A 12,697-nucleotide genomic window follows, 5' to 3' on the forward strand; every position below is an offset into this window, starting at 1 on the left:
GGATAGTGTTGGGGACAGGGCATTAGAGGGTGTTGTGGTAGCAGGTTCTTTGAGCAATTCTAAGAGAAATGAACCTATAGGATCGATGTTCCCAATAAGATTAGCTCCTACTCCATAGTGTCTTAAGACAGATGGCTCTGTGGTCAGAGAATGGGAATCATTTATGATCAGCCTAAGGGAGTTGCATTGGAGGGGCTGGCAGTTGGCAGGGGGAGTAACTTTCTTAAGATGGATTTTGTCTTTTAATTCCTCTCCCATGTCATCCCATAGTATGGTGAGATATAAGCCCCAGGTGTAGCTGTCCATCCTGTCATTTGCCGTGTATAACAGGGACTGTAACAACCTTTATAACTACCTTTTGAAATCAAAGGGTGGGGTCTGCACACATATATATGGTTTGGTCTCAGCGTTATATATCCCTAGTCTGGATATAACGCTGATTCTCAAGATCCCCACAGGATATTATAATGCACACATCAAATTCGATAGCTAAAGGAGAAGAGGTCTGAGCAATATTAAGAAAAGGAATAACAGCCCTCTTACAGTCTTTTAGGTTGCTTTTATATCACCAGGACTAGAAGACATGGGCCATCGTTCCTTTTTGGGAGTTTGTTTTATTCGTGTATAGGGGGTCCATCCCTTCTCAATGGTATACACTGCTGTCTCAGTAGTATATACTGCTGTCTTAGTAGTTAGTAACACCTGATAAGGTCCCTCCAAGTCCAGATCAAAATGTAATCTCCCTTCAGTGTGGATGCACTGGAAGTTCCAGTGGTGGAGTCTGGGCCAGCAGTCCCTGTTTCCTAAGGGATGATAGAACTGAAGAGAGACTGAGCACACAATTTCAGAGAAACTGATCCATAAGCAAAGGTCATATTGCAAAAAGTTACAGTACTAGCCCCACAATCAAATATAAAGAAACTTCCATATTTATTGTAAACAAATGATGTTTCTTGAAGTATGGCTCTTTTAAATACTTACAGCTGGGATAAACTTACAGGCCTTCGGGGGAAGATGAATGCCTCCACATCCGTGAGTGCCTTTTACTCAAACAAGTTACATTTGCTTCCCCATAGGAAGCAATAGGCTGCATTGCTTTTCCCTTTTTGAATATAATGTCTTGCCTTTTAGTATCAAAGGCTTATCTAAATTTAGGATTACTAGGGCTGTTAATTTAAATTTTTACCTTTAGAGTAAAATTTAGCAAAGCTTTTAGACCTCTTACAAGCTTAGGGAGACAGTGTTAGTGCCCCAAATAGAATTGGGGTTTTTTTGTTTCTTTTTTTTAATTGATCATGTGTTGGTCACTTTAAACTTTTATAACTTTAACCCCATAAACTTTTGTGTAGCATTTAAATGAAATTTAGAAACACAGCCCACATGTTTTTAGCATGGTAAATATTAAAGTCACTGAAAAGACATTTAATTAGGACTCAGTTTCCTAAAGAGTCAAAACCCCGATGAGTTCCATAAGCAATTCATTGCCTTGATAAAATACGAATATTAAAATCACTGAAAAGACAGATACTTAAATAAGCTGATTTAGTTAGAATTCAGTTTCCTAAACAGTCAAACGCTCAATAAAGTTAGCAGTATACAAGCAACTACTTCTCTGGCGGGGTGGGGGGGAGGGGCTTTCCTATAAGCCAGTTTTTAGCAGTTACTAAGAGCAAAATATTTGACACAGAATTAGGTGTTAATTTTATAACAATTTATTATATTTTAACTTTAGGAAATCCTTTAGATAATAACATTTAAGAGTTACTCAGGACCTTCATACAACATTCTGAACCTTTTGTTGGTTTGTCCTTATCCCTCTTTTTTTCTATTGAGAATAATCTTTAGGACAAACCTTTCTTTACAAAATTCTTTCTCATCCAAAAGTACTCTTTCTCTCTTCAACTTTTCCCCAAACACATACTTAATGCCCTTTTATATCCTTTCTACTTGTTGACTTGTATTTTAAAGTAACTTTTATAAGAGTTTTAAATTTAAATAAAATTGTCTTTTTTAATTAGCCTTATTTTTACTATATAGACCCATGAAGAAAGGCAATTTTAAACTGTGTGTGTACAAGTAACTTAAAGACATATTTGTTAATAGATCCAATTATGAAAGAGAGTTGAGTGTAAGTTACACTTAAGACAGAATGAAACATATCAAGATTGCTGTCCATAAAATAATGCCTATAGTTTAGTTAGACCTGGTTGAAATAAAACCTTGAAAACCTGGTTTTTCTAAAAAACTAGTAGCAGAAGTGAAGGAGAGAAGAGATCAGAATCAGCAATTTCTTCACATTAACTATGATAAGAATTATTTTAAAGTTGTTTAAACACATGCATATACAAAAAAAGGTTTTAAATTAGGCGTGCTATAAATGTCAATTTAAGCACACATAGATGACCTGGAATTCCAGAACAATCATAAATGCAAGATTAATAGACATACACAAAAAGACACATACAAATAACTAGAGTGCACTCACAGAAAAGACTTTTAAACCATGCGTAAGTTAGAATTTTCCTTAGAGTAGCTATAAGATAAGTTCAGGGCCTTTAATTTTTATGCAAATCACAACAGATCCCTTTAAACCTCCTGTTTTAATATGTACCATCTCTTCCCTGCTAAAGACCAGAATAGAATCCAAATTTCCCTGTTAGACAAAATGCAGAAACTCAAAATCAGTTTAAAAGTAACATAAATGGCTCAAAATATCAAAGTTGCAATTGGAATCTTTTAAGGCTCAATTCTGAGACATCTTAATGTTAGGTTTGGCCATATATTATTTTTCTTAATCCCTCCTTTTTAAAATTTTGTACATTTAGTAGTACCCTTAGCTCAATAAGCCGCACTCTTAAAATCATAAGGGAGAATCGTTAGGACTGTGTTTTCTCCTGTGCTGTCTCAATTTGTGCATGGAGAAGAAAGAAGGAAGAAAAGACAGAAATGGAGCCGTGCATAGCTGCATCCGTTCCCTTATATTGAACTATTTGCCAGGGAATGGGGAAGTTTCCTCCTCCCTCTTCCTAAATACCCTGTTCCCTTTATTCGAAACAATTAATCTAAACACTTAAGGATGGATGGCTCCTTACACCTCAATGAGCAGGATTAATTAAACCTGTAATTTTTTTTTTAATGGAGGCGTCCCTTCCTAATCATTGCACCTCCAAGTCTTTATTGCTGGGTCCCTGGACATCCCCATCCTCTAGGGGGTCCCTTACTAGGCATGTTGACATGACTAGGAGCAAAGATCTGGATCTTAACTTAAAATGGCCTCTTTAAAGACTTCAGATCTACCCCTATAGGGTGCTTTTTAAATAACCTCTAATAATAGTTTACCTTGTGTTACAGCAACTTTTTCAAAGAAAATTTAGGGAGCCTCGTTTTGGGTGGAAGGTTGGCATCCTATATCCTCTAGCAAAAGGATTCATGATGCATGAGTCCAGCTTCTTAATTTACACCAAAAATTAAGTTTTCAAATCAGAATATCCATGTCAGGAAAGGAAAAAGGGATTACATCTCCAGTAACTCTGGCTATCTTAGTAAGCATGGAAAAGGTAGAATGAATTAGCTGGTTAAGAGTTAATACGAGGGAAGGAGCCCCTTATAATAAAAAAATAACATGCCTAATTGAATCCATAACAGAACCCAAGAAGGGAGCTGTTTTGTTGCCTTTTAGCTAATGTAACAACCTGGAATACTAAGGTCCCAATTTTAAACAAACATGGGCATTTGTAGGAGATAAGGGAAAGCTTAGACAGAATACAGAAATTCCCTCTCTGGTCCCTCCAGCCTGTGCATACATGAGGCCGAGGGCATGGGTCTGTAACTCCGACAGTGTGCTGTCTTGGCCAGGAGAGCAAACAGGCCAATGGTTGCCGCCTGCAGCGACCTACACGTGACCTGTTCCCTCTTGTGGTCTTGACATATCTGTGATGGGAAAAGTGTCCCATCTTGAAAGCAAGACTTAAAGGGGTTAATTGTTAGTGAAAATGGAGCTCAGTGAACAAGAACCTGGAACTGTAAGCAGCTAAGATGGCGACACACTTTGATAGAAAAGACTGCTTCCCTCACACCTCTATCAGAGGTCATGTTCATTAAACAAATTTGGACATTGATGTGTGTGTGTGTGTGTGTGTGTGTGTGTTGAGAACGTTCCTGGGGATAAAGCCTATAAGGAAGTAAAGGAAGCAGAGTTGAGCAGAGGGAGAAATAAAGCTGCTGCAGGTGTAGCAGAGGTCATAGCTGATACCATTAGAAATTTAAATCTGGGATAGTCCTCAGAAGCCTAAGTGAGGCAAGGGAGTCTAGCCTTTGTTCCTGAGTTTAGACCACTAATTAGATATGTGCTACCCAGGGCAGCAAAGCCCTTTGGCTGAGGACAGTTATTGGAAGATGGTACTCATTCATGAACTGATAGCACTCTTGGCAAGAGAGGATGGAATATGTATTTCTGTGCTGGAAGAGAGGATCTGACTGGTTGTGTTAGTCAGCTTCCCATTACTGCAAAAATACCTAACAGTATCAATTTACAAAGAGTAGAGGGTTTATTTTGGCTCAGTTTTGGTAGTCTCATTACTTTTAGGCCTCTGGAGGGAGGGCAGCACATGCTAGCAGCGGCACCTGGCATTGCAAATCTTCTCATATTATGCATGGCCCACATGCAAAAAAAAAGAGGCAATGTCCCCATGGACTGGAAGACCTCCCATTAGGCCTTAGCTGTTCTCAATTGCGGCAGGCTGGGTTTGGGCCTTTGGGGGACATTCCAGATCTAAACTGTTTACTAACAGTGTTGATTACAAATTCCAAAACTTGGAGAATTTGAAAAAGGGCAATTTTAGAATCTCTAGGTGTGACAGATCCTGGACTTTGTAGAACTCGTTTTGGTTTTAAAGTCTGCTATGACTTAGGTCAGTCTGGGGTTGGCAATTTTAAACACACACCCAGAATAATTATTTACATTCCTTTAAAATGTATTCCAGATGCAGAACACTGAGTGACTTTACTGTAATTTAATTCTTAATCATATTCTTGTTAAAGGATTTTAAGACTCTTAAAGTGAGAAATCTGATATTGTGATCAATTCATTGTGGTAATCACATATATGGTTTGCTTGCTCCACAATTGTAGTCTTAAACAGGATAATCTAGGTACAAAAGCCTTTGCACATAGGTCAGTGACTAATAGGTGTCACTGTAAGGTACTGTACTTGTAAAGTGAAGACCTTTGAGAAACTAAGTTCTCAGGAAAGCAAGTCTGAAACCTTGTGTTCTGTGCAGCTTGAAAAACTAAACTAACTCTTGAACATCATTTGGGCATTCAGCAAATATCCACTAAGTTCCTATCTTGTGTACATCATGTAGCAAGGAGCCTAGAATCTGATGGAAGAATAAAGATCACATACTAGGCATGGTCTGTGATCCCAGCAAGGTGAGGTGGGAAGAGGTAAGGCAGGAGGATGGTGAGTTCCAGGCTAGCCAGGCCTACAGAGTGAGACAATATCTCAAGAACAAACAAACACAACAACAAAAAACACATAGATATAAGGAAATACAATAATACAACTTAAAATAGAGAGTAGTAAAATAGCAGAACATGTAGGCTATGCAAAGTATTTGTAGGAGTTGAAGAGAGAGAAAGGTTTCTTTGCCTTGAAGTGGAGCTTGAAAGGACAGGGCAGGAGTGAGGTTCTAGGATCTTAGAATACAGGAAAGTTTATTAAAGAGAAGGAAAAGGAGAGAATTTCAAACAGTTGGCGTGTGTTTGTCCTTCACCTGTGAAGCGTTAGTGAATCAGTAACAGGAATAGAGTGTAAGGTTTGGACCCCTGGGTCCCCAGAAGTACTCAGGAGGTGGAGTTACAGAAAACCACAATGGCATTGATCATGATGTTGGGGGAACTTGCATATGATGCTCAATTTCTTATGGCTAGGTTCTACAACAAAGGTTAATAATATTAGTAACGATAAAACCACATGGTTACCTTTGGAAAATGCTAGCGAACCAGTTTATTTTGAGAACTGATATAGGTGAAAGAATTGAAATATATATCATGGTAACCAATTAATGAGGAATCGTTGTCTATGGCGATATTCGAGCTAGTAGATGAAGATGAATGATTGAATTCAAATATCACTATTTCACAGTGCCTAGTGAAATAATGGATCACAGCAGTGATCATCTGTGGCTGCTAATATACAAAAAGAAAGACAACCAGACCTGTACCTCCTAATGGAACTATGCAGCTGTGGAGCACTCCTACCAAAAAAAATTAAACCTGAACTTGATCAAGTACCTATATCAAACTATTAGAGGACAGATGAACATTTAAAATTAGATCAGGGAAATGCAATTAGCAAATGCAAGGGTGAAAAAGCACAAACCTATGACATAATATGTTCAGCAAATAAATTGAATTCAGAGGTGGGGGAAGCAATAAAGAAAAGGAGAGAGGAAAAGAGGAATGGATGAAAGGATGGGGAGAGGAAGAGAGACAGACAGACACACAGAAAATTAAACAACTAGTATTGCTCTTTTATTTGTTTTTTGGATGAAGTGACATATTTGAGATTGACTTAATGTGAGGGGGTGGAAGTAGGTGGGGTGCAGAGGAAGCAGGGTTAATCTCAAGTTGATTGCTGGTGAAGCTGGGCCATGGGTACAAGGGGGGTTCTCTCTGTATGTTTTACTTTTTTACTCTAAAGCATTTTTTAAAATTCTGAAAAGATGATGGCTGAATAGGAAAATCTGTGATGATGAAAATATAAGATCATAGAAGATATGGCTAGGAAGAATATGCTGGGTTCCCTATATTTCTGAATAGTAAAACTGGGGCCATCTTGTATAATTTGAAAGAAATAGTTTTGCGATCAATACCAGAAAATCCTACAAGTTACAATGTAATTTGTTTTCCGTCATCTATCAATGGTGTGGAAAAACTTGTATTTAGGGAAGTTTGGAGACATAATTGATCTTTATTTATTAGTATACATTAATAGTACAAGGGTGTTTCATTGTTTTAATTTCCATAGATGTGTACTTTGAACAAGTTCCCTCTATTATATTCCTTTAACCTCCCTTCATGAAGCAGACATCCATGCTCTGAACATGTAACAAACACGATCCAGTATTCTAGGGATAATATACCATTATAATTTTCAAATGTTTCTGCTCCATAAAGTTTTTGAGTTTATAAGAGAAACATGCTTTTTCTGAAATTTGTTGTGGAAGTACTGGAGTTTGAACTCAGGGCCTCACACTTGCTAGGCAGGCACTCTACCACTTAAGCCATTTGACTAGCCCTATTTTGTATTGTTTATTTTTTTTGAGATAGGGTCTTTGCCTGGGCTGCCCTTGAACCACAATCTTTCTAATCTCTGCCTCCCAAGTATCTAGGATTACAGGTGTAAGCCACCAGCACCTGGCAGAAAATTAAATTTTGCTCATATTCTTTTCCTACCTTTAGTTAAAAAATTAGTTTATTAAGATATAAACAGTAAGTATGTATGTAAGTGTGCATCTCAATGAATTTACATACAGATGTAACTGCCATCTTAGTCAAGATATAGAATATTTTTGCACCCCAGAAGTTTCTTTGTCATGTACCTCCAAACCCAAAGGTGACTGATATTCTGAGAGATACATTCATGTTTTCTATATAGCAGTTGTATTTTTTCCCATTTTCTATTTGTATATATTAGTTGTACAAAGGGGTTTCATTGTGGTATTTCCATTTGCATACAATATACCCTGATCAAATTTACCCTCTCTCACTCCTCCTACCCATCCTTCTTATAACAATTTCAGTAAGTTTCATTGTTCTGTTTTCATACATGTGTATGTAGTACTTCAACCATATCCACCCCCCCCTTTCCTCCTCCCTTTTCCCACTGGTACTCACTCCACAAACAGAACCTGTTTTACATTCCTGTCATTCATTTTTAAGGACTAGATTCTGCACATGAGAGATAATACGTGATATTTTGTCTTTCTCAGTCTGGCTTTTTTCCCTTCATGTGATGATCTCTAGTTCTCTCCATTTACCTGCACATGACATAATTTCATTCTTCTTTATGTCTGAATAATACTCCATTGTGCATATATGTAAATAAGTATATATACTTTTTTTCCATCCATTTACCAGCTGTTGGGTACCTACACTGGTTCCATATTTTGGCTCTTAGGAATGATGCTGCTATAAATATGGGTATCTTGCCTTATATGCTCAGAACTGGTAGACAGGATCATATGGTAGTTTTAGCTTTAGTTTTTTAAGGAACTTCCATACTGATTCCCATAGTGACTGCACTAGTTTTCAATTCCCACCAACAGTGTTCAGTAGTTCTTTGTTTATTGCTGTTTGGTATCCTTTGTATGACTATATGCCAGTTTACTCATTCTGGAGATTACTATTTAGGCGTGTATACTACTAGAAATAAGTGAGTCTGCCATGAGAACATTCTTTTGGTAGACAAGATGTTCTCATATTTCTTGGGAATTGCTGGATCATAGAGAGGAAGCATAACTTTAGTTCCAGACATAATGCCAAATCCATTTTCCAAAATTATTGGGTCAGTTTACAGTGCTACCATCAGTGTATGAGAGTTCCAATTGCTTTACATCCTTGTCAACACTTGATATTGCAGTCTTCTTAATTTTAGCTGTTGTGATCAGTATTCAACCCTAAACTTCAACAACTGGATTCTTCCTTCCTTTCTTCCTCTCCCTTTCCCTCCCCCTCCCCCTCTCCTATCCTGCTGGGCCTGTGCATGCTAAGCGCACACTCTACCCCTGAGCTGTACCCAAGCTGAGGCACTGCTCTTTATATCAGTGTTACACAAATCTAATTGGTGAGTTCTACTGTGACCACTGCCTTCTCGCACTTCTTAACTAAACCATTCTTTTCCTTTCTCAGTTGTCACAGGTAGTACTGATGGAATTGGAAAATCATATGCTGAAGAGGTAGGTGATTTTCAAGATCTTTTTGTTATATAAAAAACAAGAACAAATATGGAATAATCTCTTATAGCAGTTTTGATTTTTGAGGTTAAAAACACAAATATAGTACAGTAGATGCTTCTTTGTTTCTGTTTTGTCAGAAATACTACATTTGTGTACATAAAAAAATTTAAAGCAAATATCTGTGTAAAATAAGTATAAAGCTTTCTATGCTAGTTAGTTGGAATTGTAAGAAATTTATTGTAATTTTATTTTATATCATTTAAGTGTGGACAGTTCTCAGTTTAAAAAAATGATTATTTTGAACTATTTTTCCAACAGATAGAAATGTAATAGGTGGTCACATATGCAGGCTAATCTATGGCATCATTTTCACAAGAACCGTGGTTAGTCTATAGATGTAGATAAAGGATTCAAGTCCTCTGTACTGTAAGTAAAGGCTGGGAGGGTATAATAGTTAGACCATTGTACAAAACAGGAACTTTGGCAGTACTCTTGTGTTTTTTTTATTTCTTGGTGGTATTAGGGCTTGAACTTAGGATCTTGTGCTTGCTAGGCAGGCACTCTACCACTTGAGCCAATCTGCCAGTCCCTGTTGGCAGTGCTCTTGAGACAAGTTTCTCTGCCCACCAGTCTTGGCCAAAGACACCTATGGCTTATGCCCTTACCTAACTCTGATAAAGATCCTGGCAGATGCATTGAATTTTTTATTTATTGTTTGCAATGTTTTTTGTTTGTGTTTTTGGTTTTAAATCATTTTTTGCTTTTTATTTTGAAGAACTTCAAAATTGCAGAAAAGTTGCAAGAAGAATACACTGAGCATCATATACCCTTCTGAATTCACCAATTAACATTTGTCACATTTAAGTTATTATGATTGCCATTATTACTGATTTTTGGTTGGCTCACTCACAAATTAGTTACAGAAATCTTAACAATTCACCTCTAAATATTTCTAAGATCTTAAATCTTCTAAGAACTAAAACATTCACTGTAATGCAGTGCTCACACAAAGGAAGTTTAACTTGACACGGTACATAGAGCCCATATGCAAGTTTACTAGTTGTCCTGTAATGTCCAGTATAGCTCCTCCTTCCCTCCTCCCGATTAAAGATTGTGGGTTGCATTTGGTGTCATGCATGTATCTTAGCTTCCATTAAGAGTTCCTCGGCCTTTTTTTGTCTTTTATAACAGTGACACCTTTTCATTTTATGTGTGGTGCTAGAGATTGAACCCAGGGCCTCTTTGCATCCTAGAGAAAGAGTTTACCATTGAGCTGCATTCCCAGCTTTGAAAAAAAAAAAAACAAAAAAAACCCAGCCAAGCCAGTATTTTGCAGACAAATTTAAATTTGATTGTATCCTCATTATTAGAGTCAGGACAAAATTGTGGGCTTTTTTTGGTGGCACTGGGATTTGGGATTTGAAGTCAGGGCCTCACTCTTGCTAGGCAGACGACGCTCTTACTGTTTGAACCACTCTGCCAGCCCCAGGATAAACATTTTTTAGCACAAATGATATCCAAATGAAATTTCCCCATCTGAGTCCATCTTATCAAGAGGCACAAAGAAGTGCATTTGTTCCATCATTGATTATGGTAAGGTAAATAATAAGATACTGTCTACCATAATTCTCTATTATAAAAGGTCATTAATAAGGAATATATGAGATGATACTTTGAGACTATAAATATCCTATCTCCCTGCAATCTTTTATTCAATAGTTTTAAGGGCCATTGATAATTTTTGTCTAAATTAGTTATTGCCATAGTTAAAAATGATGATTTGTTTCTAATGATATCTCTCCTTCATTCATTAAATGATATTTTTCTATAAATAAGAGCTTTTTCCTATCCCTCCTCTCCTGTTAAAAATTTTTTTTTAGTCTCAGTATGGCCTAATGGATTCTTTGGAGGTTTTATAGCAGATTAATCTAGCAAATTACCAAGCTTTGTTATTTTTATAAAAAATGATCCTCTGTAGCTTCATTTGCAATACCACTCATTACTTAATAAGAACCGACTTTAGGATTTAAGACTGGAATATTAGTTTACTAAATCTTTTATAGCTCGCCAAACCCAGTGTCTTGCTCATTTATAAAGTGTCTGGAATAGTGCACTAAGAAGTTTTGTGCACGTCAGTGGTTTTTACTCTACCCTCGTGTTTATATGTCTCAGGTGGGAAGCACATTCCTGTAAATCTTTTTCGTTCTGTGCAACACTTACAGTGCTAGGTCCAGATAGAATGCGGATCTCAGGGAATTCTTAACTAATTTATTCAATAAATACCTTAGTTTGTCTTGCTTATCCATAAATTATAATGCCCAAATCAAGATTTAAAACCTGATACATTTTTAGGAATTGCTAACATTTAATTGCAGTTCTCTATGCCAGTCCTCCGATCTTTGTCTTATAGATCCAGTATACAACAAAAACTTTTTTAAAGGTAAGCTTTAAATTAAATAAGTAGTAGACACCCAACAATTAAAAAAACCCAAACAATATAGACAAATCCAGTGAAAAATAAAATTCAGTCTCTTTCTAAAACCATCTGAGCTTTGATACTTGATTAGAAAGAAAATATTTGTGGAATTGTTCCTATAAAACCTTCACTTTGGATTGCCTATTCATTATACTTGTATTTATTTTTTAATTTCAATTATTACCTGGTCAGGTTTTCTTAAAATGGGTATATAGCTAATTTATATTTTTAAATAAAGTGCACAAGTATGACTTAAGTCTTTTTTATGGTTTCAGTTAGCAAAGCGTGGAATGAAGATTGTCTTAATCAGCAGATCACAGGATAAATTGAATCAGGTTTCCAGCGAGATAAGTAAGTTTTCACATTAAATGTCCATTATTACAAAAGGAAGACAGTGAATCTAAGTTTAATGTTTTAAGAAGATATGTAGCATTGACATTTATTTAGGCTTCAAAAAAACTTCCTTTACATACAGATAATGGCATTGTTTTAAAGATGGACCATCTTTGTTTTGAGACAGCCTGCGCTGTGCAGCCCAGGCTGGCCTTGAACTTGCTGTGTAGGCCATATTGGCCTGAAACCTGAGACCCTTCTGCCTCAGCCTCTCCTGTGCTGGGATTACAATTTTATATTTAATTTTTAAAAATTAATCTTTCAAAATAATTTCATAAAATTATTTTAGGATTATTAAAATTTGTTTGTTGCTTTTTACTGGTTCATTTGGTTCTCTTCTTAAGAGTCAAATTATCTGATTATTTTATCATGTTTTATTGAAATACCTGATTCCCTTTCCATTTCTTTACTATTTTATTTATTTATTTATTTATTTATTTATTTTACTATTTTGATTTCAGTGCCTCTAAAATGCATGACACATGTGCTAAGAACAAATATAAAAAGTAGCATCCACCTGTGACAATGGAACTATTTTAAACTTTTTTTGTAATCCACTGGTCTTGACACCTGAATTATATCAATGGCAAAGACTCTTAACTGACTTCTGCTTAACCAACCTGAATAATAAATGAGTGTTGTTGATTTCCGTAGTAAAACATACTGACTCATGTCCCCTGTATGCTGATTATCTGCAACCAGCAAGTTTCTTAGTGTGATTCTTGTATGCTTGTACTTGCACAAGTCAAATTGTTTATGTAGTAAGAACCAGTTGTGTTTGTTACCAGACTTATGCTGGGTACATTGGTTGCATATTGTGTAAAATGATGAAATATTGGTATGAAAAAGAGATTTCTTTAAAACTATG

General features: G+C 36.4%; 1 protein-coding gene across 3 annotated transcripts in view; it reads left to right on the forward strand.

Moving 5' to 3' along the window:
- Hsd17b12 (hydroxysteroid 17-beta dehydrogenase 12) overlaps window positions 1-12,697 on the forward strand; it is a 229,380-nt gene that overhangs the window by 129,797 nt on the left and 86,886 nt on the right. For 2 of the 3 annotated variants that reach the window (XM_074044646.1, XM_020186052.2), the window contains 2 exons: window positions 8,914-8,960; window positions 11,712-11,787. The exons of the other annotated variant lie outside the window; for it this stretch is intronic. In XM_074044646.1, coding sequence (XP_073900747.1) covers window positions 8,914-8,960; window positions 11,712-11,787 — 123 coding nt within the window. The remainder of the gene's footprint in view (window positions 1-8,913; window positions 8,961-11,711; window positions 11,788-12,697) is intronic. 3 annotated transcript variants of the gene reach the window in all.

The sequence above is a fragment of the Castor canadensis genome, chromosome 1 (genome assembly GCF_047511655.1).
Source record: "Castor canadensis chromosome 1, mCasCan1.hap1v2, whole genome shotgun sequence".
In the NCBI taxonomy this organism is placed as follows: Eukaryota; Metazoa; Chordata; class Mammalia; order Rodentia; family Castoridae; genus Castor; species Castor canadensis.